The sequence below is a fragment of the Myotis nattereri genome, assembly GCF_964212035.1.
Source record: "Myotis nattereri genome assembly, chromosome: 19".
NCBI classification, from domain to species: domain Eukaryota; kingdom Metazoa; phylum Chordata; class Mammalia; order Chiroptera; family Vespertilionidae; genus Myotis; species Myotis nattereri.
The window spans coordinates 12276791-12304622 of NC_138095.1; the positions used below are offsets into that span (position 1 = coordinate 12276791).

Here is a 27832-nt window from a genome sequence, read left to right on the forward strand (position 1 = left end):
TCAACCAATGAATGCATGAGTGGAACAAGAAATCAATGTGTTTTTTCTCTCTCTCCTTTCCTCTCTCTCAAAAAATATTTTAAAAAGGACAGAATACAGTTGAAGTGTGTTACTGTTTGTGCAAAAACAAAAGCAAATATATGATTGCACCTGAAGAGCCTATCTTGGATGGATTATCTAAAAGTTAGAGTGACTCAGATCTGGGTCCAAATCTAGGCTCTGTCATTTTTGCTGCGTGAAAACAGCCAACGCGATATCGAAGGAGAAAAACAAAGCCATAGGACTGACACCACCCAACGTCAAGACTTACTGTAAAGCTACAGAAGTGAACACAATGTGGTCTTGAGCAAAAAATAGACAGATCAATGGAACAGAACCGAGAGCCCAGAAATAGACCCACATAAAAATAGTCAACTGATCTTTGACAAAGAACCAAAGGCAATACAATGGAGCAAAGGTATTTTTTTTTTTAAAACAAATCGTGAAGAAAGCAGGTGAACAGACAAACTGGGGTCCATCCAGATAGTGGAACGTTATTCACCGCTAAAAAGAAATGAGCTGTCAAGCCAGGAAAATATATGAATGAACCTCAAATGCTTATTTCCCAAGTGAAAGAAGCCGCCTGAAAGGCTACAAACTATGGAGACAGTAAAAAGGCCAGTGTTACGAGGGGTTAGGAGGAGGGAGTGGCGAATAGACAGAGCACAGAGGAATTTTTAAAATTAAATTTATTATTTAGGAGAGAGGATTTTTAGGGCAGTGAAACAATGCTGTGTGATATTGCAATGGTGGCCACACGTCATTATACAGGGTCACAAACCTGAGACTATAAAACTCCAAGAGGGAACCCTACTGTATACTATGGACTTTGGGTGAGGATGTGTCAATGGGCTTTCATTGACTATACCCAATGTCCACTCTGGTTCAGGGAGTTGATAGTGGGGGAGGCTCTGGATGTGTATGTATAGGGGGGGAGCAGAGAGTATATGGGAAATCTTTCTGCTCAATTTTGCTGTGAACCTAAAACTGCTCTTAAAAAAAAGTCTATTAAAAATGGTTAAAATGGTAAATTTTCATCATGTCTATTTTACTGCAAAAAAAAAAGACTGTTTCTAAACGGGAAACAATGCAAAAGCCCATTAGCTACAGAATGGCTCAGCAAATGGAAGGATGCGCAACCCCTGTGGAATACTACGCAACCATGAAAAAGAATGAACTGCCGCTACACAGCCCACAGAAGAACCTCAAGAACAGAATGCCGAGTGAAAGCAGCAGCATACAAATACTCCTACTATACGATTTTCTTTGTAGCAAACTTGAGAACAGATCTCTGCTCCTAAGACCCTTGGGAGATGGGTAGTGAGTGAGGTGAGGGGACACGGGGAGGGGCTTTCTGGGAAGCTACAATGCTCTGTTTTGGACCTGGGTGCTGGTCACATGGGTGTCCGGTTTGTGAAAATTCACCAAACTGTACACTTATGATTTGTACCCTTTTTGTGTGGGTATTCCATGTTCATGCAAAAGCATGTGCTATATGTACGTATGTACACACACCTATGCATATGCATACACAGACACACACACACACGTGTATGCGCGTGCATGCACCACCCATGCCACTCTGGAGCCACACAGGATGGGTGTTCTAATTCTCACTGGGTTTATGACCCTGGACAGGCCCCTGTACTTCCTCGAGCCTCAGTTTCCTCATCTGTAAAATGGAGGCTGTGGAGACACCTGCTGCGGTTAATAAAATGAGTCATTGCTGGCTGGGAGGCACACTGATTGGGTGCTTACTGTTATATTCTTCTCGCTGGGGTTCTCTTTCGCGATTGAGCCAGGCTGGGGCGGGCTGGGGGCTGGGACGCTGTCTCCGAGCGAGGAGGGCCAGTCTAAGCTGACAGGCAGAGCAGGCTCATCTTGCAAACTGCTGCGAAAGGGAGAAACCCGACCGGGTGGGGGAGGCGGCTCGCACCAGGCCAGCGGTGGCAAGCTGGGGAGCTGGCCTGCCCGGGGCCTGCTGGGGGGAAGGCAGTGAGGGGGGTGCCGAGCACCGAGCTGGGGAAATAGATCCTTTGCTGGCAAGTAGGGCCCTTCACTATCGCTGGGCAATCAAGATGCCTGTGAAACTTTAAACACCGTCTCAGGCCACACAGCTCTGGGCTGGGGAGTTGGGTCCTTGAAAAGGAAGCTGGCCCCCGCGGCCGTTCTCCTTAAGGAAGACTGGTAGCTTCAGCAGGCTTGGGCTGGAACTGAGGTCCCCGTGGCCCAGTGACCTTGATTTTATGCCTGAGGGGAAGGGGGGGGGCCCATGCAGACCTTTATAAACAACCCAGCAGTCAGATGTGAGTTCCATTCCGGACTCCACCACTTACGAGCTGTGTGACTTTGGGTGGGTCACTGGACCTCTCTGAGCCTCTTCTCCATCTGTAAAATGAGGATAGTTCCTGTCTCATAGGGTTTGCTGTGAGGATTCAACAGCTGCCCTTTGCCTGGAGGGTAAAGTTCTAAATGTTAACCGTGGCCTCCTGTGCCCAGTGCTTCGGCCCCAATACCACCCTGGTCCCACTGCCTCCGGCTTGCCCTCTCAGGGTCCTTGCTGGTCAAGGCCAGCCCACAGCAGATGTTAAGTGACCTGCACTCTGTCCCCCTGCCTACGACCCTTCCGGCCAGACCTGGCTGCCGCAGTTAGGGCTCAGCTGAAATGGCCCTCTTTGGGGGGGCCTCCCTGGCCAGCTGTCCAAAGAAGCCACTTCCAGGCGCCTCCCACTGTGTCTCCTGGCACTCGCAACCAAGCGAGAATAACCCGATCATGTGATGGTTTCCTCGCTTGCCCGTCTCCCCTCACTTGACTCAGACCTTCAGAAGGGCAAGCACCTTGTCTGTCACTCAACACACTTCCACGTGCACAGCTCACACACGCGCAGACACACACTCACACACTCAGGGAGGTCTGAAAGCCCCTGGCCAGCCAGTTGTGAAAACCACTCGGGCTGTTGGGCTAGGCTTTGCCCAGAGAGCAGGCGCCCTCTCCTGGCCCCCGAAGGCACTGGGGAAAGGCGGGGACACCGCTGGATGCAGCCCTGGAGCCCCAAACGTGCTGACGGAGACACCGAATCACAGAACGTGAGGGCCTCCCTCTCCCTTCTGGGCTCCGGGGCTTCAGAAAGAGCAGCGGTGGGTCTTGGAGCGGAAGCCGCCGAGAGGAGAGAGGAACCGGGCTGTGCGGCCCGTGTGCGTGTGGGCGGGTGTGTGGGATGTGAATGTGGGTGAGGAGGTGGGGGGGGGGGTGTGCACGAGTGTGCAAGCATCACTGTATGTGGAATGTGTTCACGAGGGTGTGTACGCGGGGGTGAGTGCTGATGGCATGTGTGGCTGCGTGTACATGTGTCAGCATGGCCGTCTGTGTTAGCATGGACGTGTGTTTACGGTGGCTCGCAGACATGTGTAAGAACAGGGGAAAGGAAAGCAGACTCGTACAGAAAATGCCAACAAGCACAAAGAAAAACTCAAATTCCCTCCGCATCTCACCCTCACCACTGACACACACACCCCCCGTGGCGGTGAACAGGGGAGTCCGAGAGCAGACTGCGGGGTTCAAACCCCACGCGTGTCCCTGACAGGTGAGTGACCTGGGGCCGGTCCCCGCACTTCGGAGCCTCAGTTTCCCCATCTGTATCACACGAAGACGTAACAGTACCCAGCTCAAGGGTTTGCTGAAGGGGTGAAAGGCGGGTGGGGGATCCAGAAGTCCGGGGGGAGGAAGCGGGGGCAACAGGCGCCGTCACTTGCAGTCACCGGTGGATCTGGGGTCTGGGCGGAAGTCCTGCGGCCCAGAGTCTTCCTCCCCACCCGCATCCCGCATCACGCGGTCACGGAGGAAACGCTAGGGCGGGGGTCAGGGACCAATTCCAGGGGAAGGCACTTCCTCCCCTGCTCCGCGCCTCAGTTCTCCCATCTCGGTGATAGGTTTGCAATCCAATCCAAGCCACTTGCTCCAGTTCTGCAGACCTGGGCCTGGGGGGCGGGGGGCGCACGGCGGACCATGACGGGGTCCCGGTGTGTGCGGCGATGGGTCTCCCTCAGGCTGGGTTGCACGCGAAGAGAAATAGCACTCATCTCGCACAGCCGCTGCGCAGATCTGGGACCGGTTTGTGCGGGGTGCGGCCGCGGACAGACCACGCCCTACTCCCCCGCCCCACACCTGACTGCCACCGGAAGTCACGCCGGACGGAACGTTTTTTGTGGAGACACTGTGGCAACCGGCGGTGACTCCTAGGAGACAGCCGGGGCAACGGGAAAGCGGGGACAGGGACCGGGTAAAAATGCTAAACCCCAAGCTCAAACGCACAGAACTGGATGGTTCATAGCATTTGGAGGAAACGCGACGGAACCTCAGGGCGCCTTTAAATGTCCCCGTGGAGTTGGCTGGGTCTTCAAAAGCTCCGAGCAGAAAAGGGAGGTGGCAAAAGGTCTTGGGGGGGGGGGGGTCCGAGTCCCCGCCTCGAGGATGGGGACATTGTGAGGCGGCGGCCCTGGAAGGCCCGGGAACATCTTTCTACACCGCAGACCGTCTTCGGGGGGCGGGGCGGAGTCTTCGTTCTTCTCTGCGCGCGGGAATTTAGACCGGATCCTTGGATGCCGGAAGTGGGCGTACCCGGAAGTGCTCATACGGAAGCCGGCGGGGCCGCGCGCGCCCCCTCACCATGGCGACGGCGGGCGTCCCGCAGCGCTTCTGCCGCTGCGCCTGCTTCTGCTCCGAGAACTTGTACGTGGCGCGCTACGGGCTGCACGTGCGTTTCCGGGGCGAGCAGCAGCTGCGCGCGGACTACGGCCCCGTGAGTGGCCTCCATCGGCTCCGCAGAGGAAGGCGCGGGAGGGCTGGCGGAGGAGGGACCCTTGTCCCCGCGGTCGCTGGCTTTGCCCGCGTGCTCAGATCTGACCGCAGCAGTGGCTTGGCCTCTCGGTGCCCCAGTTTTCTCCCCTTAACTGGGGATAAGCGTAACTCCCTAGTGAGGCTGTCGAGAGGGTGAACTAACATATGTGCTTAGGGCAGGGCCTGGCTCAGGGAACCCCGCTCTGGACTTAGCGCTCATCGTATTTCATCCTCACCGTGGTCCCCTGCGGTCCGGGCTCTCATCTCCATTTTAGGAGGGGAACCTGAGACTCAAGAGATGTTAAGTGACTTGCCCAGGGTCATGTAGTCGGGTTCATTGACCTTTCTGCTCCTAGATCCTGCGCAGCCGAGGCTGTGTCACCCCCAAAGACTTCCAGCAGCTGTTAGAAGAGGTAACACTCACCGCCCTCCAACGCCCCTACACACCCGGCCTAGACCTTCCATTTTAGATTTGTGTCGGCGGCTTGAAGGGGTGTCCCAGCCTCAGGCCTGCCAGTCCCAGATCACCGAAGGGCTCCTTAAACCCTCCTTTCCCCCTTCCTGTGCCCACTCACTGCAGCAGCCGGGGCCTGGCACCGGAAAAGGAGAAAGAGGGCGGGCTGCCAAGTTGCCTTACTTCATGCTCTTTTGAGATGAAAAAAATGGGCTCGACAAGGGGAGTCCGTTGCTCAAGGTTTCACAGCCCCTGGGGTTGAGGTCCTGCCAGGGCTGCCAGGCTCCTTGCTATTTCTCCTCCGACCCTGCTTCCCTTGCCACCAGGGCTGCTCCCCATCTCACCCCTCCTCCCTCACCTGGGGGTTAATGGTGGGAAGCTTCCCGGGAGAGCCCTCTGCTGGGACTTTGTTCCCCTCCCTGCATGGCCCCAGCTGGCTGAGGGGCATCGCAGGGCTGTCATAGCCCAGAGTGGGCTGGGCCCCCTTCTGGAAGGAGTCCCCTTCAGCTAATAGCGTGGCACCCGCAATCAACCCTATCAGAGTCGGGGGCATAGGAAGACTTGGCTCCCGGCCTGGGTCCTGCTATGGCCTTCCTGAGCCTCAGTTTCCTCATCTGTACAATGGCCTCGAGGGGATGAGAGGCCCTGACCTGGTAACCAGGCCCTGTGCCACCCCAGCTGGAGCAGGAGGTGGAGCGGCGGAAGCGCCTAGGGCAGGAGTCGGCTGCCAGGAAAGCCCTCATCGCCAGCTCCTACCACCCGGCTCGGCCTGAAATCTACAACTCACTGCAGGTACCCAGCAGGGGCAGGTTACTGGGAGGAGGAGGCATCCAGGCTGGGGAGGCTGCCTGCTCCACAGTGGGTGTGTGTTCTCTCCCCCAGGATGTGGCTCTGGCCCCCGAGTTTCTGGCCGCAGCTGAGTACAGCGCATTGCCAGGTGCAGACCTCAAGGGCCTCCTCCAGCGGCTGGAGACGGTGTCGGGTGAGGTCTTGGCCCCATGACCTGGAGGGCTAGGGGGTGGGAGGCTGGGGTCCCCTCTGTCCATTATGTATGCCTCCAAAAATCAAACCAGCAGGGGCTGGAAGGCACAGGAGCAGGGCATCTATGTCCATCCATGCACTCACCCAAGAGACACAGCTGTTCAGTGTCTTGTCAGGCATGAGCCAGTTGGGGTGACTGAAGAGCTTAAGGAAGGGATAGTTGAGAGTGTGGGCTGAGCTAAAAGGATCAGCAAGGGAGGTGAAGGACCCCAGCAGGGCCAGCAATAGAGGGGAGCGTTTCTGTCTCTGGACTGGAAGGAGTGGGCAAGATGAAGTTTCTTGACGCTGCCGGGACCTGGAGCTGTGGGAGGGGCTGCCAGACAACCGGCAGGAGCACACAGCCCCGCCAGACTCCAAAATGCCCCAAAATGCCCCGTCTCTCTTTCTGCCCTCCACCTCCTGCTGGGGCCTCCCCTGGCTAAACCCAGCAGAAGTCCTAGGCCAGGGAGCCTTAATCTGTCTGTCTTGGTTTCCTCATTTGTGAAATGGGAACGATAATACCACCCATCTCGAAAGGTGCCGTGATGATCGGGTGAGAGGCTTGAGCGTGGTATGTGTCCAGAATTCTCCGGGTCTTACGGTTACTGTTATCCTGGGTCTGGGGGACACGGTGGGGGGGACAGAGGTAAAAGCCACTCACCTCCGGGCACCTGCATCCTGTGGGGGCGCAGGGTAGAATGAGACTCCCCTTCCAGGCTGGGAGGGGACTCATTGCCATCTACTCCAGAGCAGCTGAAATTGTAAGGAGGCTGTTTGGGTGGGGCTGGGGCTGCTTGTGAGTTGGCCCAAACGTGTGTGTCTGCCAAGAATGTCCCCATTTCCATTCTGAGCCGCGCCTCCCCGCACCAGCGCCCTACAAAAAAGCCCCCCTCAGCCTTCCTTATGGGGAACAGAAACTCCAAGAAACCTCTGAGTTGGGGTGCAGACTTTGGCGGTTCACTGGATGGGAGGGGTGCAGAGAGAGCCCGAGCAGGCTCTGTGTCCTGGCTTGGCTCTGTGGCTGGCCTGCTGGGTGTCCTTGGGCTAATCCCTCCCCATCTCAGCGCCTCATCAGAACTCACATTTGAGTCTGAAGGCTAGACCGTGGCACCCCTGGAAGCAGGATGAGGGGCTCCAGGGATGAGTGTGTGTGTGGCGGGGGGAGGGGGGTGTGTGAATTGGAGAATAGAACCCCCCCCCAGGGCTGTGCATACCATGCATCATTTAATCCTCATAATGGCCCCGAGAGGGGTGTAGAGTGCCCGAGTTATCCCCATTATACAGATGAGGAAACTGAGGCTGGGGAAGTGAAAAGGCATGCCCAGGCTCACACAACTCGGGGAGATTGAAGTGCATCCCGAAGCTCCTGGCCGACAGACTGTCCTCCCTGCAGAGGAGAAGCGGATCTACCGGCTGCCGGTGTTCACGGTGTCGTTCTGCCAGGCGCTGCTGGAGGAGCTGGAGCACTTCGAGCGGTCGGACATGCCCAAGGGAAGACCCAACACCATGAACAACTATGGGGTGGGTGCGGCTCAGCCAGGCGGGCTGAGGAGGCAGGGACACCTGGGTCTGGGGAGACTGACCTGCGGCGCTATGGACCAGCTGTGCAGCCCTCTCTGTTCCTTGGTCTCTCCGTCTGTAAAATGAAAATCGCAGGATTATGACGTTAAAAAGTCAAGGGTCACCCCAGGGACCCAGGGTGGGGCCCCACCAGCTTCCCGGCTGATCCCTCCCCATCTCGGGGCCTCATTGGAACCCCCCTCCAGGTGCTGCTCCATGAGCTGGGCCTGGACGAGCCGCTGGTGACGCCGCTGCGGGAGCGCTTCCTCCAGCCACTGATGGCCCTCCTTTACCCCGACTGTGGCGGAGGCTGGCTCGACAGCCACCGGGCCTTCGCGGTCAAGTACGCACCAGGCCAGGACCGGGAGCTGGGCTGCCACTATGACAACGCCGAGCTGACCATCAACGTGTCCCTGGGCAAGGCCTTCACTGGGGGCGCCCTATACTTCGGGGGCCTCTTCCAGGTGAGTGTGTGTGACCCCCGGGGCAGGGCCTGGGGTAGTTGCGAGGGCCCAGGCCTGATCCCAGCTGTCTGCAGGCGCCTTCAGCCCTGGCCAGCCCCCTGGAGGTGGAGCACGTGGTGGGCCAGGGTGTGCTGCATCGGGGCGGCCAGCTGCACGGGGCCCGGCCCCTGGGCACGGGCGAGCGATGGAACCTCATCGTCTGGCTCCGGGCTTCCGCTGTGCGCAACCGCCTCTGCCCCATGTGCTGCCGCAAGCCCGACCTGGTGGACGATGAGGGCTTCGGTGACGGCTTCACCCGGGAGGAGCCCCCCACAGTGGACGTGTGTGTGATGACTTGAGCCTGGTGGGGACCTGTGTCGGGGGTGGCGTGACGGCAGAGGGCTCTGCCACCTCGGCTTGGGTTGGGCAGGGCAGAAATAAAGTCCCTGTAGCCCTTGGCACTTCTTGGTTCAAAAGGACAAGCAGGCTCTGGGTCCTTCTTTCTGCAGATGGGCTGGCTTAGAACCGGAGATGGGGTTCCTGCTTATCGATGGAGCGCCCTCAGGAGGAGGGAGTCCACGGAGCAGGACAAGGCAGGAAGGAGCTGGGCCGAGGGGCAGGTTCAGACGCATCTAAAGTAAACTCAGGCCAATCCCCTGGGAGCTCTGGAGCGTGAATCCACCAGTTTGCCCCAGCATCGGTGATTGGCTACAGGCTGTGCTGGGAGAGGGCATGGCAGGGGGGGGGGGGTTGGGGGGGGGTGGGGATGTGCGTGAATAAGTTCCCAGATGTCCGACTCCAGCACAAGTGGCTCCCAGTGGAACGTCCAGGTGTAGCTGTCAGCATCTGGCTCGACAGCTGGGGTGAGTGCCGTCTATAAAGGGAATTTGGGTGGGTCACCTATAGCACCTTGTAGATGGTGTGGAGGGGTTAAGAGCCGGGCCAGGCTGTCTGGGTTCAAATTCTGATTCTGCCACTTCCAGCCCCGTGACTGGGTAAGCCCCTTGACCTCTTTGTGCCTCCGTTTCCTCATCTGGAAAGTGCCTATGTCTTAGAGCTGTTGTGAGAGTCAAATGATACATAAGCTTTATAAAGTGCTTTATAACAGCCCCCTGCGTTCGCTGGTGTCGTTATTGAAGGGTTGGCCCCCACATTGGGTGAGGAGTGCAGCTGTGCACACGGGCGGGCGGCACATCTGGAAACCAGGCATTTCCATATGGAAATCCTGAGTTCTGGCTTCCCTGGGAAGGTGGGAAGGTCTGGAGACGCCAGACGTGCACCCCTCAGAGGGGTCCCTTCCTCATTCACTGCCATGATCTCTGGCCCCATAGACATTTGAGTTGACCCTCTCCACATGGGGACGTTGGAGAAAGACCAGGGCGCCTCAGCCCTGGAGCTCACGGCCTGATGGAGTGGACAGGCGGGCAGGCAACCCAGGTTGGGAAGCGAGCGCAGGGGGGTCTCTATCTCTGCGGGGGGCCCTGGAAGGGCAATCTTGGAAGAGGGCACAACTGCAGCAAAGGGCCTGCGAGCTCGGGGAGTGGCGCCAGGCCGCAGAGCACGTCTCTCGGCCGGGAGCTGCGGGAGCAGACGCGGCCTCGCACCGGCCTGGGGGTGAAACCTGGGCCCCGGCTCGCCTCTGAAACGGAGGTGGGCGCGCCAGACTCCCGTTTCCCGAGATGCCCCAGAGACGGAACTAAAGGAGGCACAGTCCCGCTTCGCAGCCGGACGGCCTCTCGGAGCACCGACCCGGCCGGAAGTCGCCTCGCCGCCACCGCTTCCTCACACAAGCGCGTGGTGCGGGGGCTGGGACTGGTGGTCAATTGAGGAGGGAACGGGCCACCCCGGGGACCTTCCTTAAGGCGGAGGGCGCGAGGGTGCGGGTCGGCGCGCTTGGAGAGGGGTTCCGAACGCACCTGGCGGGTGAGGGTCGCGGCCGTTCCCAGGGACGCCGGAGCCGCCTGCGCAGGCGTGGAACCTCCCGGCGAGGGCGGGCCCTTAAAGGGGCCGCGGCGGCGGACCCGGCGTCCCCTGCGGGTAGTGGGTGGTTGAGGATCGTGAGGTGGCTGCGGGGTGGCTCCCATCCCTGCCCCGGGGCGGGAATCGGGGAGGGGCCCCGAGGACCTGGGCGCCCAGTCTGCGGGCTGAGAGCCTCCGATTGACCGCGCCTCCCCGTCTGCAGAGCGCGGCGCTATGGCGCCCGTCGGCTCTCGCCAGCGCTCGAGGAGTCGCAGCCGCTCGCGGGGCCGAGGGTCGGAAAAGAGAAGGAAGAAGAGCAGCAAGGACGCCCGGGGGAGCTGTTCGGCTTCTAGGTCCCACGGCCGCAAGGCCAGCACCACCTCCTCGGGGGCGGAGGGTGAGGCCGCGGGGCGTGGGCAGGTCAGCCGGGCGGGCTTCCTGCGGACGGCTGCAGGGCAGTCGCGGGGGGCGGTGGTCAGAGGGGTGCAGAGCACAGCGTGGGCGTCGGGACTGATGGACACCCCGGGCCCAGGGGCAGGGCCGGCCCCTTGAGCGTGCATCGCTGTCCGTGCAGCGGGGCCCGAGCTGGGGGTTGGGCCGCCCTGCACCTGGTCGGCCGGTGCCTCCCCCCCCCCCCGGGAGAGTGCCGGTCCCTGCAGGAGGCCTCGCTCTCTGTCCAGAGCAAGGGGGCGGTTGACGCCCCTCCCGGCCTCCCAGCCTCCCTTCTCCCCGCATCACAGAGAGAAGCAAACGCCAGGCCCGGAGGAGACGGCGTTCCAGCCCCTCCTCCTCCTCGTCCAGCTCTTCCAGCTCCTCGTCCTCCTCCTCCTCCTCCTCCTCCTCCAGCCGCGGCCGGAAGCAGTGGGGGAAGCACAGGGACAAGAAGAGGAAGAGGAGGAAGAAGAGGAAGAAGAAGCTGAAGAAGAAAGGCAAGGAGAAGGCGGAGGCGCAGCCGCCGGAGGCTCCACCAGGCCCCTCGCTGGACCAGTGGCACCGACCTGCCGGGCAGGAGGAGGACGGCCCAGGTACCGCGCTGCGGGGCTGCGGGGCTGCGGGACCAGGAGGGTCCCCGCCCTGCGGCCGCCCCCCACCTCCCTGCCGTCTCCCCTCCCAGTGCTGACGGATGAGCAGAAATCGCGCATCCAGGCCATGAAGCCCATGACCAAGGAGGAGTGGGACGCGCGGCAGAGCGTCATCCGCAAGGTGGTGGACCCGGAGACCGGCCGCACCAGGTGGGCAGTGGGCACGAGGCCCCGCCCCGGCCGCACTTGCAGGAGGAGGGGTGGCGGCCGCTATGAAAAGGCCGAGGATGGGAAAGTCACGTGTTGCTGGACTCCTGAGGCCATTCCTGTCCCCCAAGCAGCTGCAGGGGCTGGAAGGGCCTTCGCCAGGGTCATTGGAGAGCCATCCTGGGCTGAGCCGGTGGCAGATGGCAGAGCCCACCCGGCCACCTGTATCCCTGTCCCGAGGGTGGGAGAGACGGAGGGCTGGGGCTTGTTCCGGTGCTCTGGGTCAGAGGCTCAGCCTGCTCCCCTCCTCCCCCAGGCTCATTAAGGGAGATGGCGAGGTCTTAGAGGAAATCGTAACCAAGGAACGGCACCGGGAGATCAACAAGGTGGGTGTCGCTCCCCCGCCCAGGGCTCAGCCTCCGCTCTGTTTGTGACACGCCCCCTCCTGTGTGCTCTCTCACCTAGCAAGCCACCCGAGGGGACGGCCTGGCCTTCCAGATGCGAGCGGGGCTGTTGCCCTGAGGGCCAGCCGACCAAGGTCTGTGGGCGGTGTTGGTGGCCTGACGGGGTGGGCAGCAGGAGGCCACATGGGTGCTGTCTGTCCTCCTGTGGACCGGCCTCTGCTCTCAGATGCAGGGATGGAGGACGGGGTCACTGTCCTACTCAGCTCCCTCCTGAAAGAGCACAGCTCCCCGGTATTAAACGTCCCCTGGCTGAGACCTCTCGTGCGCAGCTGTTGTTTCTTGTGCTGAGAGGGAGGGAAGGGTGCTGCCGACTGCAGGGCCAACAGGGCTGCAGGGAAAGCGGGGTGTGCCTGCTGGTCGTGCGCTCCTCCTCAGTGAGCCCGCCTGGAACCGCCCCACCCCAGCCACATCCCAAACCCAGGGACTTGGCTCACTGACCCGATTCCCTCAGGCTGGGAGGGAGACTGCTGCCCTTGTGTGTTCGGTCCCAAGGTGACAACAGCCAGGAGTCCCTGTGCTGGGCCGGGTGGTCCAGTGCTCCCATGGGTGCAGCTGGCACTGTGTGCGGGACAGGCCGTGCCCCCCCCCTCCCCCAGCCACGCTGCTCTGGTGGCTGGTGCAGTAACGAGACCCAGAAGGAAGCCTTTGAGCTTTTTAATTTGTGTGACAGACAATGGCACTGTATACAGAGCACACTCAGGCCCGATGGTGCAGGGACAGCAAGGGTGGGGGGTGCGGGGGAGTCAGGACACTGCTCACACATGGCCTGGACAGACAGACAGACAGACGGGAGGGGGCTGAGACGTAGAGACCAACGTGGCTGGCGGGTGGGCAGCTCGGACAGAGCTGGGCGGGTGTGGGTCTCTGCCGACTCCCTCTTTGAAGATCCAGAAGGCAGGTGGGTGGGGTGGGCTGGGGTGGGGCTAAGGCGGCTACCCTAACAGGCCCGGGTGGGGGGCAGTCAGCAAGGCCCGCCTCACCCTTTGGTAATGACGAGTCAGGCCTGAGCCCTGCAGCTCAGCACCCGACGCTGTAAACATTTTTGGTATTTTTTAAAGGACTCTGCCCTCCCTCTCGTAGTTTCTGAAAAACTGGCGCTTCCTCAAGGAGCCTGTGCCTGAAAGAGTGGAGAGGAGGCAGGAAGCACACCTGGGCACAGAAGAGAAGTCGGCGGGGAGGCCGGGCTGCCCGTCTCGCCATCTATGGCTAAGGAGAGGCCCGGGGCTATTGCTGTTGTCCTTGGCATGGCTGGCGGCTGGGCAGGAAGTTGGGGAGCGCAGAGCTGTGGGGGGCTGCCCGCTGGGAGAGGCCAGTCCCCTGCCCACACGGCCTCCCCCGGCCAGGAACCTCAGCCTTTATTGCAGGCGGGCCGAGCTCTTCCAGGTGCTTCTCCGATGGCTAGTCATCCAGGCGTGGGCCCGACGGGCCAGGTGGGGCCAGTAGAGGCGGCGGCACTGGCCACAGGGCCCCTCGCGGGGCTGATTGTCGGCCGAGCAATTCCCCGCTGGGGAGCAGGGGGGTCAGATATTGCACTTCCAACTGCAACAGTTACATTAGGACTCGGTCTATAAAATAATCGTTGCTTTATACATAACGCCCAAAACAACAACAAAAAAGCTACATCTTAAATACGAATAAACTGAAGGTCCCATCCCTCCAGACACTTTTCTCTACACAAAATAAATAGCTTTCCCTGTGTAGCCCCCCCTCGCAGAACACCCCCCCTCGCGGAACATTTACACGACCCTTTGGCTGTACATATCTACACACGGGGAGATGGGAACGGCGGGTGGGGCACCTCCGCACCCCAGCCCGTGAGGCCCCGAGGCCGTGTCCAGGTTGGCAGCAGCTTCTCAGACATGGAGCTCCAAGCTGGATGGCGGGGAGGCCAGGCAGGCTCCCCGGCCTTGAAGAAGGTGGAGGAGCCGCAGAGGGCACCCCCCACGCCGGAGCTGAGCGCCACAGCTGAGATCACATCGGGCCTGGGGCGGGAGGGCTGGCGCGCAGACCTGGCAGGACAGCAAGCCGTAGCTGCCTGCCCTCAAGCGCACGACAGGAGTTGTGGCTTCTCAGACTCGGCATCGGAGCGGAACTGGCATTAAGAAAAACCTAAGTGTGTGCCCCACCCACCCGAGTAGAAATTCAGTGGGGTCAGGTGGGGCAGGAGCCCACAGCCTGCTGCAGGGGCAGGAGGCTGGGCCTGGGACCCAGAGCCAGGCTGGACTCCCTCACAGTGCTGGGTGTTGCCACGTGGAGGGGCTGCGCTTGGTACTGAAAGAGTTAAGAAAGGGAAGCAGCCCAGGATTGCTCATTTAAAAAAACCTCGTAGAAATCAGATCGGAGAAGTAGAAAGGTGTAGAAACGTGGGCGGGCAGGCAGGCCGGGCCGAGGAGAGGCAGCCAGGCCGGGCCAGGGCTGTGCCCAGAGCCGGCGATGAGGCCTGGCCCACGGCCTCCCTTGGCTCCAGGCGGAGCTGCAGAAATTAAGATATGGCCTTTCTCTCCTGCTTGCACAGGGATTTGCTGCCCTGGGGCCCTCCGTGTGGCACGAGGTCCTGGATCCGCAAAAGTTGACTTTTCATGCGGGTGAACGCGTCTGTAGCCACAGGAGGGGATGATGGGTCTCTGCTCTCAGAAATCAGTGCAAACCCAGTGAGGCTGGAGAGTTAACTGGCGTCAACAAGCAGCAGCTGCGACCCGGTGGGAGGGGATGTGGGGTCAGGGCAAGCTAGTGGCCGGGGAGGTGGCAGGCGGGCCCAGGCCGTTGTCCCGGAGAACCTTCCAGGCTGGCCCACGTGGGGGGTCCTGGTCCCTGTGTCTTCTTGGGGCTGGCCATCCTGCCAGCTTCCAACGGGAACCCCTGGAGACCCCAGGACGCGTGGGAGGGCTGTGTGGCACGGCCGGTGTCCTCTGCTGGGCCCTGGGACAAGTCTGTCCCCAGCCGACGCCTGTGCCCAGGCCAGGCCTCCTGGTGGGCTGGCCGCCTGGCCTAGCACCATGGAGACCACAGCACCTGACTCAGGGCGCCCTACTTGGGGCCCGCGGCGGCCCCTGGCTCGAGCCGGCCGGCCATGGTTCGGCCCCAGCAGCCAGCCGCCACGCTCATGCTGCGCTGGCCCCGCTGCTCGCCGTCCGGCTGGCTCTGCGTCCGCTCGTGCCTGAGGCCGGGCCCGCTGGGCTGGGCTGAGATGGTGCGGAGCAGGTGGTTCCGGGAGCGCAGGAAGTCGCCCTGGCCGGGCAGGCCGAAGCTGCCCTTGCGCAGCGCCATGCGGGTGGCTGTGTTGCGGGCCGGCCGCGCCCGGTGGTTATACTTGAGCTGGGCCAGGTGGGCCGCGTAGCCGTCTGTGATGAACTGCAGGGGAGGGGCAGTGAGGTGGCGGCTGTCACAGGGCAGGGCTCTCGTGGCTGCCCGCCTGTGCTGCCCACCACGCTCTGCCCACTCACCTGGCACTGCTGCTGCAGCTTCTTGGTGGGGCGGCCCACGATGTAGATCTGCATGGGGGACAGGCTGATGGAGCTGTAGACCACCACGTCCTTGGTGGAGCCGTAGGCCGCATGCGCGCGCAGGTGCAGCTGTGGGCGAGACCGGTGTGGGCCCGGGCACGGGCATGACTTCCACCCCCACCCCACCCCACCCCTTCTGCCCAGGACCCACCTCGGAGATGAGCAGCTTCAGGAAGTTGGCCTTGTGCCGCAGCGGGTCGTGCACCAGGCCGTCACAGAAGGACACCACGCCGTGGGGGAAGTTGTGCTGGGCCAGCCATGCCACCACCCGCTGCTTCTGCATGTCGGGCCGGCCCGTCACATAGATGATGAGGTAGCCCAGGTCCTGCCAGTGCCTGGGGGTGAGGGGCAGGCCTGGGTGTTTCACAGCCACCCCGACCACCTTCCTGGGCCGCCCGTCACCTTGCCCAGCCAGCCCCTACTTGGGCCACAGAAGAGGGCATCTCTGGCCCGGCTCCAACAGTAACAGTAGCAACAACGTGGTGGCGGCCCTTGTGTAGCACCCACAGCCTAAGCCACACCATCCCACAGTGCGCCCGGTCTTGTGAGGACCACTTTCCAGGGGAGGGGACTGAAGCATCAACATCAAGAGGTCAAATGAGCCCTAGCTGGTGTGGCTCAGTGGATAGAGTGTCAGCCTGCAGACTGAAGGGTCCCATGTTTGATTCCGGTCAAAGGCATGTGCCCAGGTTGCAGGCTCGATCCCTAGTGGCAGGCATGTAGGAGGCAGCCAATCAATGATTCTCTCATCATTGATGTTTCCATTTCTCTCCCTCTCCCTTCCTCTCTGAAATTAATAAAAGAATATATATATATATTTTTTTTGGTATAGCAAAGGTGGAAATTTATTGAAGAATAGATACAGACTCCCACGTGGGGAGAGGGAAGAGTCCCACAGAATGAACTCCCAGGTAGGGAGGGGAAAAGGGTCCCCAATAAAAGTATATTTTTTAAAAAATAAGGTCAAATGAAGCCGGGCTGGTGTGGCTCAGTAGTTGAGCATTGACCTATGAACCAGGTAGTCACGGTTCCTGGTCAGGGCACCTACCCAGGTTGCGGGCTTGATCCCCAGGGTGGGGCATGCAGGAGGCTGCCAATCAATAATTCTCTCTCATAATTGATGTTTCTATCCCCCTCTCCTTTCCTCTCTAAAATCAATTAAAACAATTTTTTAAAAAAGAGGTCAAGTGAAGGTCACACAGCTAGTAAGCGGTGGTGCTAACTTCAAGTTCCCTGCCAAGTGTCCCCTCCTCTGGCACCCGGGCCCACCCACCACGCCCCTTGGGACCACTCACCGCACCACGTCCACGGCCCCGGCCCGCACTTTGGGGTCACTGCCCATGATGGACACGCTGGCGGCAAAGGAGCCATCGATACTGAAGACCACGAACTCCGTGCCCCGGGGCAGCACGGTGATGTAGCTGTCGGCAAACGTGTGGTCTCCCCTGGGAGGGGGGGCGCTCATCAGCACTCACCAGCGCCCCTTCCTCTGTCCCCGAGGAGACCACCCACCCGCCTGCCCGTCCCATGAGGCGCATACCTGACTACCATCTTCACGGGGTAGACGCCCACGCCCAGGCGGTGAGTCTCGGGGATGGTATAGGACACGCGCCCGCTGCTGTTGGTCACCAGCGTGTCCAGGTACAGCCACTCGCCCGAGGGCGGCTGCGTCATGATGTGCACGTCCACCTGGAGCCGGGCAGGCTGGTCACGAGTGGGCCGTGCCCCTGGCCTCCCACCCCCACCCCCGACCACAGGGAGGCAGGCAGGGGCTCCTGCTGTCTCCCCGTGTCCTCACCTTCTCCCCCGTCAGGGTGACCATGTCCAGGGGCCCGTACATGAACCGGCCCGTCAGAACCTGGGGGCCATCCTCGTTGGCCACCGCGTCATTGATCCGGTGGTTGGCTGTCACGTTCTGGGAAGGGGAGGGGCGAGGCTGGGTCAGGGTGGGGGATGGAGGGGCGGTGGGGGTCTCCTGGGCTCAGCTCAGGCCTCCTGTGGGCCTGTGGGGGGAGCTGGGCCGAAGGCCAGAAAGCCCAGGTTCGAGTCCAGCTCAACCGCGGAGCCACGTGGCCTGGGGGAAACGAGGAAGCCTGCTGCACCTCCCTGTCTGTATACGGGGCAATGGCTTCCGTCCCACAGACCGAGGGTAGAGACGGCACGCTTCCCGTGACTCAGTTACCGCATCTGTGAGATGGGTCTCCCCGTGAGGGTTCCCCAGGACAACACGCCTGGGGCCCAGGCGCCCAGAGGACCCTCACCCGCAGCTTCACGTGGGTTCTCTTGCGCTGCCACTTCTCTCGGGGCTTCGAGGGCGTGAACACCGAGACCTCCTTGCCGTCCAGCTCCAAGATGCTGGCGCTGTCGTGCCTCATGACCTGGGAGGGAGGGGGAGAAGGCACCTGGAGCAGGCTGGAGCCCGGGCCTCCTGTTCTAGGATCCGAAAAGAGGAAGCTGTTGCCCGGCCAGCGTGGCTCAGGGACCCATGAACCAGGAGGTCACGGTTCGATTCCTGGTCAGGGCACAGGCCTGGGTTGCGGGCTTGATCCCCAGTAGGGGGCGTGCAGGAGGCAGCTGATCAATGGTTCTCTCTCATCATGGATGTTTCTCTGTCTCCCTCCCTTCTTCCCTCTGAAATCAATTAAAAAACAACAACATTGCCCTAGCCCAGTGATGGCGAACCTTTTGAGCTGGGCGTGTCAGCATTTTGAAAAACCCTAACTTAACTCTGGTGCCGTGTCACATATAGAAATTTTTTGATATCTGCAATCATAGTAAAACAAAGACTTATATTTTTGATATTTATTTTATATATTTAAATGCCATTTAACAAAGAAAAATCAACCAAAAAAATGAGTTCGCGTGTCACCTCTAACACGCGTGTCATAGTTTCGCCATCACTGCCCCAGCCAGTTTGGCTCAGTGGACAGAGCATCGGCCTGTGGACTGAAGGGTCCCGGGTTCGATATCGGTCAAGGGCATGTACCTCGGTTGCAGGCTCCCAGCCCTGGTCGGGGGTGTGTGGGAGGCAACCAATCGATGTGTCTTTCTCACATCGGTGTTTCTCCCTGTCTCTCCCTCTCCCTCCCACTCTCTCTAAAAATCAATGGAAAAATATCCTCGGGTGAGGATTATAAAAAAACGAAACATTAAAAAAATAGGAAGCTGTGAGGGTTTGGGGGGCACTATTCAACCCACTAGAGCCCACCCTCTGGGCCCCCCAATTTTACATGTGTCCCACGACTGCAGATGCATTCACCCTGTCTCAACTTCCCCACAGGTTCTTCCATCCTGCTGGCTCCTGTCCCAGGGGGTCAGAGGGCAGGGTCCCCACCGTCCTCCTTGGCAGCAGCCCTTCTGGGTGCCTGGCGGAGGCGCCCCGTACCTGTCTCAGCAGGAAGGAGACCACGTCGGTGGACTCCCAGTAGCTGGCGTGGAAGAGGTGTGGCAGGGCCACGGTGGGGAAGGCCGTCAGGGCGTCCGGGCAGTACAGGGCGTAGTCGATCCGCTTCTGGCCCCACCACTTCGCAGCAACTGCCAGGAGGAGGCGGGGCGGTGACTGGGCTGGGACCCCAGAGGGTCCCTGGCCTCTCAGGCCCGGCTCAACAGAGACCCTCCTCCAACCAGGGAAAGGGCAGCGGCCGAAGCGAGAGTCCCCCTGCCAGGCTGGGTAACAGAGGGGAGCAGGGAAGGGCCAGGAGGCAGGACAGGGGCGAGCAGGCGGGGCACCAGGGGCAGGTGGGGGTGCGACTCAGAGGGGGAGGGGAAGAGCCCTTGGGAGGCAGGACTCCTATCCCTGGTCCTGTTGCCGATCCTGGTGATCCTGCCCTGGGCCCCCCGCTGTGGTCTCCTGGGCCGGTCCACCCCAGGCCTCTAGGCTGTGAAAGGCTTCCCATCAGTGGTTATTCTAATTCCTGGGCCCCAGGCAGGGCCTGTGCCCACTCAGCACCTGGGAGCTGGTGAGGTCAGACAGGTGAGTGACCCTCCACTCCCACTCGGGGCTGGCGACCACCCCAGCTAGAGATGAGGCGTGGAAAGTGCCTCCCGGTGGCCACACGTGCAGGAAATGCCCAGGAAACTCAGTAAAGGGGACCCCCTGCCCTCTGCCGGCAGCCTGCCTGACCCACAGTCCTGGCCCCCCACCCCCTCATTCCAGCTCCATGGGTCCCCCAACTCCAGCTGCTCCTGCCTCCTCCCTGGGTGTCCGAGGGCTCCCAGCCCAGCCTCTGGCTCCCCGGTTAGCCTCAGCGGGGCAGGTGAGCAGAGCCCGCAGTGACATGTGCCTGGAAACAGCAGTGCCCAGTGAGAGGAGGCGGCGCGTGTGCGTGGAGGGCATGTGATGCCCGGTACCTTCTCGGATGTCCAAGTCGGGGAGGTGGGGGCTCACCCGCCTGGCCTGCGGGCGGGGACCCGGGGTGGAGGGGGGTGGGGGGGGCAGGGCGAGCAGGGACAGGCGCCTGACGCTGGGGGTATGGCTGAGCGGCACTGGGGCCTCTGAGAACAAGAACAAGGGGGAGGCCTCAGCGCTGCCACCGCGGGCCAGGGAGGATGCTGGGCGAGGGCCAGGCCCCGCGGCCCTCCTCACAGAGAGCAGCGCACCCGCCTCTGCCCGGTGCCACGGCTCTGACAGGCAGCCTGGGAGCCGTCATGCGGGCAGGGGGGACGGCAGGGCAGCGGCTGGGGGCACTGAGAAGGGGTGACCCGCACTCAGCTGCAGAGACTCTGAGATGGGCACCGAGCCAAGGCCGCCATGACCTCTGCCCCCTGGCTCCCTGAGCCAACCCTCCAGCTTGTCCAGCCCCCCTTACTTGCCCAGAAACACCCCTCAGCTTTCTCCCTCAGGGAGCACCCCGCACTCCCTCCGCACCCCCTAAGGCTAGGACAGGCCCACTGACTCCCAGCTTTCTGAGCCAGTGCTGCCAAACTCCACCACCGGGAATTGGCCCCCCTGGGCCCCCCTTCTACCACTCCTTCCCGCCAGAGTCCTCCGTGGACACCTGGGCCCGGACCGCTCCATGGTGGGGCGTCCTGAGCATTACAGGGTGTCGAGCAGCATCCCTGGTCTCTACTCACCAGGTGCCAGAGGCGCCCCCTCCCCAGCTGCGTCCAGACATTGCCATCTATTCCCTGGGGCGCACACCGCCCCCTGCAGGACAGAGGGGAGAGTGCAGGGAGGGAACTCACTCTGGGCAATGCTGGATGCGGTGTAGCTCTCAGCCATGCCCGACACCTGGCTGGCGATGCTGATCTCACTGGCGCGGCGGAAACCTCGGGTGCCGGAGGCCGCGCCGGGCGAGGAGGGGGCCGTGTGCTCTTGGAAGAGTGTGTTGTGGGTCTGGAGCGCCTCCGCTGCAGGTGGACAGGGACCAGAGACCCGGGGGTAAGAGAGGCCCCGCCCCGCCCACAGCCCCTGAGCAGTGGGAGGGAGGGTCCCGCATGGGCTGGGGGGCCAGGCTATGCCAGGCAAGGCTGACGCCTCCAGCGGGAGACGAGCAGAGCTGGCAGCGGAGGATGGGCCCAAGTGTGCCAGGGCCTGCCTGCTCAGGGCTGAGAGGGCAGGGCACGGAGCTGAGGCAGGAAGGGAGGGCCGGGGCAGGATGGACAGGGGACCGACACAGACACAGTGGACAGGGAGTCAATGCAGCCAGGCCCACGGTCCCCTGGGGCATCGTTCTTACCCGTCCCCCCCCCCCCCTGCCCCTGATGTGGTCTAGTCTAGTCTTCTTGGTCTTCAGGGCCCAGCCCAGCCTCACCCACAGCCCATGGCAGTGGGTTTGAGGGGCGCTAACAACAGGGGCCTAGGGTGGCTTTCCAGGGACGCCCTCTGCGGAGGCCTCACGTGCATCCTTCACACAAAGGCCACACTGACCGAGGCAGGTGTGGAGGGAGGGCTTGAACCACGCTCACCTGGGCCCGGGCTGAGGGCAGGGCAGAGCTGGGATAGGGGCTCAGCTAAAGGACCCATATCTGGATTGGGGTGCAGGAGGTGCCTGGACCTTCTCAGGGAGGGAAGGAGTGAGGCCTGAGAATCCAGCCCCTCACCGACTGAAGGCTTCTCCTGGGGGAACAGGTGAGTCCCGGGGGCTTGAGGCCTCACCCCATCTCCTGGCTGCCCTGCCAGCCTCACAGTGGGGAAAAGAGAACCGGGACCGGCACCCATGCTCGGTGGCCCCGGACAGCTGCTCCCCCCCTCGGGGCTCCTGGGCCCCCTCCTGGCTCTGTCCCGGTGTGCAGAGGGCGGGCACCGGGACCTGCTCTGCCGGACCTGCCCTGCCTGGTCCCACAAACTCCGAGCGGCCAGGAGCATGGGGGGCCGGGGTCACAGGCCAGCGGCAGCCAGTGAAGCAGACAGCATCACGGACGGGGGTTACACACACTCAGCACAGCCCGGGCCCGGGCTCGGGCGGGGCCCGTCTTGCCAGGTGAGCTCGGGAACTGGGATACTGGTTTCCAGGAAGCCGTCCCCGGGGAGGGGGGTCAGGGGGCCGCCCTCCAGGACCAGATCGGGGTTTCTCTGCACGGTCTCGACTGGAGGCAGACGGGGAGAGAACAGAGGACAAGAACAGACACTCATGTGGACCGTCCGGACAGGCTCCGACACAAGACACACGGGGCTCGAGGACCAGGTGACAAGACAACTGGGACACACGCCGGGGCGGGTGGGACAGGGCCGTTCCCTGGGAGGGCAGCTCGCACACTCACTCCCGGCCCAGACCTACTCTGCAGCCCCCCCGCCCCCATCCTGTGACCCTGGGGTCCTCAGCTCTGCCTCCGTGGGCAGTTGGGACGTAGTCTGGGCCCCGGGCATGGGGCTGAGACCCTGTCCTCATTCCTAACTCGGATCGGTGGGGCCAGTGCGCCCTCACCCAGACAGGTGCCCAGGTTCTCAGGTGCTCAGTGCAGGCTGCCCTTCCCCGCACAGCAGGCCCACCCCGGCCTGGAGCACCCAGGAGCGGCACCCACCCACCCACCTACCCTCCCCCAGCACCCGGCCGCCCGCGGGGTTCTCACCCAGCAGCGTGGAGCAGCCGTCGCCCAGCGGGTAGCGCTGGTAGCGGGGAATGCTGAAGGGCGGCAGGGCGTAGAACCGCCGCTCCAGCAGGGGCTCCAGGCGCGAGGCGGACGGGTCCGCGGGGTGGAACAGGTTGTAGACTTGCTGGCAGGCCGGGCGCAGCTGGAAAACTGGGGGCGGGGAGGGGGTGGAGTCGCCTGACAGCCAGCTCCGCCCCGAGGAGGCGGGGCCTGGGGACGGGCGGGGCTTATAACTGGGCGGGGTCTGGGCAGGGCGGGGCCAAGAACTGAGCTGGGCCTACAGCAGGGCGGGTGCGGTGGTGGTCTGGCTACGGAAAACCTGAAAGTGTGTCTATGAATTTGGGATCTGTTTGGACCATTTTCCTTATATTAACCTTTTTTTTTTTTTAATTGAAAAGTTAGCCCTGGCAGTTTTTTCTCAGTGATTAGAGCGTTGGCTCTTGGACATGAGGTTCGCGGGTTCGATTCCGGGTCAAGGGCACTTATCTGTGTTGCGGGTTTACTCTCTGCCCCCTCCACCCACCTCCACTCCCCTGCGTAGAGATGCGTGCGGGAGGCAACCAGTCCGTGTGTCTCTCTCATTGATGTTTCTCTTTCTCTTTCTCTCTCTCTCTCCCCCCTCCCTTCCACACTCTAAAAAAAAAAGCAAAGGAAAAAAAAAATCCTCTGGTGAGGATTAACAACAACAACAACAAAATTGAAAAGTTATAATAACCATGGTAGAAAACATTTTTCCAATGCAAGAGTATATGATAAAAGACTTAAACGGAAGGCTGCCTTGCACCTCGAAGCCACGTGGCTGGAGCCCCACCAGCATCTTCAGGGAGCCTCTCACATAGTTGGGGGCACCTGCCTGCTGGGGTTGGAAATGTCTCCTAGGTTGTCAGAATGGGCTGCAAGTCCAACCACTTCACGTGGATGTAAGAATATAAGTACACACACACACACACACACGCACACACACACACGCACACACACACACAGAGAATGTAAGTATAGGTCTCCAGCCTCTGCTTTTAGCAAAGACCTATGTTCATACAGACGCTCCTCGACTTACGATGAAGTTAGGTCCCAACAAATGCACTGTAAGTTGAAAACATCATCAGTCGAAAATGCATTTGCTACACCTAACCTGCTGAACACCATAGCTTAGCCCAGCCCCCCTTAAACATGCTCAGAACACTTAGTTTGGTCTACGGTTGGGCAAAATCGTCTCCACAAAGCCTGTTTTATAATGCCCGGCATCCCGAGAGAGTATCGGACCACTAGCCTGGGAAGATATCAGAATTCAAAATCTGAGTTCAGTTTCTACTGACTGGGTATCGCTTTTGCACCACTGCAAAGTTGAAAAATCGAAAGTCACACCATCATAAGTTGGGGATCATCTGTACCCACTTTCGCCAACCAGAAGAACTGCGAAGACACTTTCACTTTGGCAAAGAAAAGCGAAAATAGGGTTCAGCATTTGTTTGTAAATCCTCGCCTGAGAATAGGTTTTTTATTATTTTAGAGAAAGAGGAAGGGGGAGAGAGAAACATCGACTGGCTGCCTCCTGCATGTACCCTGACCGGGGATCAAACCTGCAACCGAGGTATGTGCCCTGACCAGGGATCGAACCCGCAACCTTTGGGTGTATGGGACGACACTCCAACCGACTGAACCACCTGGACAGGTGTTAGCATTGGTTTTGCATGAGCAGCTGTAGAGGCAGCAGAGGGGCCCTGCCAAGCTCCCTCCCCGGAACCAACCACACCGGCATCGCAGCATCCAGCCGCCAGAGCTCTGAGCTGTCTGTGAGCATCTGCACTTTATCTCGGTTTATTTTGTGCAGCTGTTAGCAAGACGTGTCCTAAGCTGTCGGAAAAGACTAAGAGACCTCATAAGGGTGTTATGCTTATTGTAAAACTGGATGTAATTAAGCGTATTTGGTATCATTTGGAAGGTTATTTTTGGGTCTGGGAGTGCTCAAAAAATTTCCCTCATAAATTAATGGTAATTGCCTCTCTGATTTATGCCACGTTGGCGTACGAAACGTTTCAGAGGGATGCTCCACTGTCGGAGAGCAGGGGATTCCTGTATAAACTGTCGGTAGTGTGTGTCTCACTTTTAAATCACCCACATGGATAAGAACATATGCTATGCTTCTTGAACTTTGCTTTTTTATTTTTCATTTAACACACAGAATTTTGGAGTCTTTCACGTCAGCACGTGTAGTGCTGCCACATAACCCTCAACATAACATCACTGTCCCTACGTCAGCCCCTGTCCACTTGCTGTTGGGCAAGTGTCTAAACCTCTCTGAGCCTGTTTCCCCTCAGTCACCTGGGGACTGTGCCACGGGCCCCGCAGTGAGGATGGCAGGGCCACACTGGCTGATCCTGGGGGGCACTGGGCAGGGACCGCTGCTGACAGGCTGCTCAGCCCGTACGTCTCGCCTCTGTCTGTGTAGACGGGAGGGGGATCCCTGGAGCAGTGTGGTTGTGGCAGCTCCGGGGCTGCAAGGCCACGGAACCAAGAAGGCTCTGGGGGTGCCTGGCTGCATCCGTCTTCCTTTCGGGAAGACCTAGCACCTGGGAGAGGCATCTATCCCCATCTGACCCTGGAAGGCCCTTTCCTATCCGGACCTCAGCTCCCGGGGGTGCCTTGGAGAAGAAATGAAACAGCAGGTGCTGGGAAACGGGCCAGGGACTGAGCTGCCGATGCAGGAGCACGGGAGAGGGATGGGCCCCTGGACAGAGGACAAAAAAGAGGCTGATACGGGAAGGGGCCTGGGACGTGACCATGGCCTCGAGACAGGGGTCCACTGAGACCCTACGCTCTGATCATGTAGCCCCCCCACAACCTCCCCCCAGCGCTCTCACCATCCAGGCTGGGGATGACCGTCTTCCTCAAGGCCAGGACCAGCCCCAGCGGGCACCCGAAGAGGAAGAGGTCGGCGACCTCGAAGTCGAACCTGCCCAGGGCCCCTGTGCCGTCCAGCATGGTGGAGCTGCTCGAGCGGCGGGAGCCGGGTTCGTTCCTCAGCACGCTAGCATGGAGGCTGCAGGGGGCGGGCGTGCCAGGTCACACCGAGGCCCTTCTCGGGGCTGGCCTGCCCTCCTCGGCTCCCGAAGGAGGCCCCTGAGGGGTCATCAGGCCCAAAGAGGCTGCACCCCTATGCTGCCTTCCAGGTGCAGCTGCCCCGGGGCTGCTGGGACACCTCTGAGGTCAGAGGGTCCCCACTCTTTAGGGGGCCCATTGCCTTAGGGACAGCCTGAGAGGGGCCCTGCTGCCCCGGTCAGTTCTGCCCCTGCTTCCCCCAGACAATCTGCTCCCTCTGGGTCAGGGTGGCCCTCAGCATGGACAGGATACTGTCCAGGACAACTGTACCCTAGAACCCACTTTCTCCTGCTGAAGAGCTGGGGGCCCAGTCAGGCTGGGGGCCCCCGGGACCCTGACATTGGCCGTCCCTCCCTCTGGGAGGCCATGCCCCCCCGGCAGTGGGCCTCCTGCTCTGACCCCAACCCCCGCCAGCCCCGCCCACCTGGACAGGAAGGCCTGGTGCTGCTGGATGGTGTCCAGCTCATAGGTGGACGAGTCACTCCTCTTCCGGGGCAGCTGCCTTTTGGGGTCCTCGGTGCCATTGCTCCGGGGGATGTCGATGTTGCTGCGGCTCAGGTGCCTACTGCTCTCCAGGTTGCCGCTGCCGCCTCCGCCTCCGCCTCCGCCACCGCCACCATGCGGCGAGTTCACCAGGACGCCCGGGGACAGCAGGTCAGTGTCCTGAAACAGCCCCCGCAGGCTCACTGCCAGGTGGCAACTGGCTGCCCCTCCTCCGTGTCGTCCCTCCTGACGGCAGGCCCACTGCCAGCCCAGCTCTCACCCACGCCAGAGTGGGGAAACCCTGTCCCCCAGGCCCCACTGTTCCCCCCGCCCACTGGCCAGGGACCAACAGCTTTTATCCCTGGTACCTGCACGCTGGCCACGCTGCCCCGGCGGCTGCTGCTCTGACTCTCGGACACCGGCTGGCTGCTGTAGCACAAGGCGTCAAACGCCAGGATGCCCCCCACGCAGTCCCCGATCAGGCAGACCTGGAGGGAGAGGGGCCTCGGGGCTGAGCGCCAGCCCTGCTTGCTGGGACGCAGGCTGGGGAGAACGGAAGCGCCTGGCAGGGCCGGGCCGGAGGCCCAGACAGGCCCCCCCACCAGGGTCTTCGTCGGCCTTTCCTTCCCGGACCCCGTGACTCACCTGCCCATTGAAGGTCACGCCCTCCTGGGACTTGATGAAGTCCCCGTAGGCCAGGTTGGCCCGCTGGATCACCGTGGCAACAGCCTCCTGGTACTGGGGTGAGGAGGTGGCCAGCAGGGGCAGGGCGGCCAGCGGGATGTGGTCCTGGCTGCTGGACAGACAGCCTTCGTCGTGGCTGTAGGGGCTGAGGCTGGGGGAGGGGCCCGGTTAGAACAGAGCCGTGGCCTCAGGTCAGCCCCCGGAGCCCCTCTCCCCTGCCCTGAGCAGCCCGCCCGGGGCGCCTGCCACCCGGAGAGCCTCAGCCGTGACTCAGCAGACCTGGTGGGGATGCTTCCAGGTCCGTCCCGGGCAGGCGTGGGCCAGGGCTGGGAGTAAGGCCCGAGTCTTGGAGCCAGGTGGGCACCCTCACGTGGGGACACGAAGGCTCGGGCCCTGGGCCCAGCCATCTGCATAGATTTTGCCGCCTCTGGGCAGAACGCACTAGATGGCCTGTCTGGGCATCTAGACAGGTGTCCCCACACGGGGTGGGGGGGGGGCGGGAGGGGAGTCGCATAGCCCTCAGGAGGGGGGCAGGCGGCCGCAGACCTGTGCACTCACTTGGAGACCAGGGCGAAGGCGTCGGAGCAGACGGGCGGGCAGGGCACCAGGCGGATGGCGAGGCGGCCCAGGGCGCTGGGGTAGTGCACGCGCATGACGGTGTCGAACACGGTGGCGATGGTGTTGGTGTCGCCCTGCTTGGAGCTGGGGTCCCCGGCGCCCGTGTCCAGGATGGTGCCCCCGTGCAGCACCAGCAGCAGCACGTGGATCTTGGAGGGCGGCATGGCCAGCGGCGGGCTGACCTCGTCCTGCGTGGGCAAGGGGCGGGTGTCAACTCCCCCAGGAACTGAGCTCCTTGCCGAGGCCCCTGACGCCCCCCTTGCTCCCTCTAAGAACCCCGACTCCAGGTCTTCAGCTGGTGTTGCTGCCCTCGGTGCGTCCGTGTCCAGGCCCCGCAGGCAGGGCTACAGCCACTCCAAGTCACAGGGTTAAGGGTTGCCAGCAGCTATGAGCGCTCCCTCCATCTAC

At 61.4% G+C, this 27832-nt stretch overlaps 3 protein-coding genes across 7 annotated transcripts in view; 2 read left to right on the forward strand and 1 right to left on the reverse strand.

The window, feature by feature from the left end:
• The first annotated feature begins 3476 nt into the window (after positions 1 to 3476).
• On the forward strand, positions 3477 to 9461 carry OGFOD2 (2-oxoglutarate and iron dependent oxygenase domain containing 2). Of its 3 annotated transcripts, none has more exons than XM_081113567.1 (7): positions 3477 to 3623; positions 5233 to 5289; positions 6009 to 6122; positions 6213 to 6312; positions 7744 to 7871; positions 8117 to 8374; positions 8449 to 9461. In XM_081113567.1, the coding sequence occupies exons 5-7, from the start codon at positions 7833 to 7835 to the stop codon at positions 8710 to 8712; spliced, it is 561 nt and encodes a 186-aa protein (XP_080969693.1). In that variant the 5' UTR covers positions 3477 to 3623; positions 5233 to 5289; positions 6009 to 6122; positions 6213 to 6312; positions 7744 to 7832; the 3' UTR covers positions 8713 to 9461. The 3 variants fall into 3 exon arrangements, with proteins under 3 accessions (XP_080969693.1, XP_080969691.1, XP_080969692.1); XM_081113565.1 differs by lacking the exon at positions 3477 to 3623 and adding an exon at positions 4350 to 4838; XM_081113566.1 differs by lacking the exon at positions 3477 to 3623 and having other exon boundaries at positions 5234 to 5289; positions 7794 to 7871.
• Positions 9462 to 10092: 631 nt separating this feature from the next.
• On the forward strand, positions 10093 to 12260 carry ARL6IP4 (ARF like GTPase 6 interacting protein 4). Of its 3 annotated transcripts, none has more exons than XM_081113569.1 (6): positions 10093 to 10150; positions 10536 to 10709; positions 11053 to 11337; positions 11427 to 11544; positions 11858 to 11927; positions 12007 to 12260. In XM_081113569.1, exons 2-6 carry the CDS (start codon positions 10547 to 10549, stop codon positions 12061 to 12063), a joined length of 693 nt encoding a protein of 230 aa, XP_080969695.1. In that variant the 5' UTR covers positions 10093 to 10150; positions 10536 to 10546; the 3' UTR covers positions 12064 to 12260. The 3 variants fall into 3 exon arrangements, with proteins under 3 accessions (XP_080969695.1, XP_080969694.1, XP_080969696.1); XM_081113568.1 differs by having other exon boundaries at positions 10144 to 10276; XM_081113570.1 differs by lacking the exon at positions 10093 to 10150 and adding an exon at positions 10337 to 10415.
• A 1859-nt stretch (positions 12261 to 14119) lies between these two features.
• Positions 14120 to 27832, reverse strand: part of PITPNM2 (phosphatidylinositol transfer protein membrane associated 2) — a 100742-nt gene continuing 87029 nt past the window's right edge. The window contains exons 11-25 of the mRNA XM_081113564.1: positions 27365 to 27612; positions 26768 to 26957; positions 26491 to 26610; positions 26064 to 26302; positions 25402 to 25580; positions 22520 to 22690; positions 20693 to 20857; positions 18894 to 19042; positions 17770 to 17886; positions 17307 to 17423; positions 17049 to 17197; positions 16804 to 16953; positions 15660 to 15843; positions 15449 to 15577; positions 14120 to 15356 (exon numbers count right to left, since the gene is read on the reverse strand). Of these exons, the coding sequence (XP_080969690.1) occupies positions 15033 to 15356; positions 15449 to 15577; positions 15660 to 15843; positions 16804 to 16953; positions 17049 to 17197; positions 17307 to 17423; positions 17770 to 17886; positions 18894 to 19042; positions 20693 to 20857; positions 22520 to 22690; positions 25402 to 25580; positions 26064 to 26302; positions 26491 to 26610; positions 26768 to 26957; positions 27365 to 27612 (2631 nt within the window). The 3' untranslated portion in view covers positions 14120 to 15032. The remainder of the gene's footprint in view (positions 15357 to 15448; positions 15578 to 15659; positions 15844 to 16803; positions 16954 to 17048; positions 17198 to 17306; positions 17424 to 17769; positions 17887 to 18893; positions 19043 to 20692; positions 20858 to 22519; positions 22691 to 25401; positions 25581 to 26063; positions 26303 to 26490; positions 26611 to 26767; positions 26958 to 27364; positions 27613 to 27832) is intronic.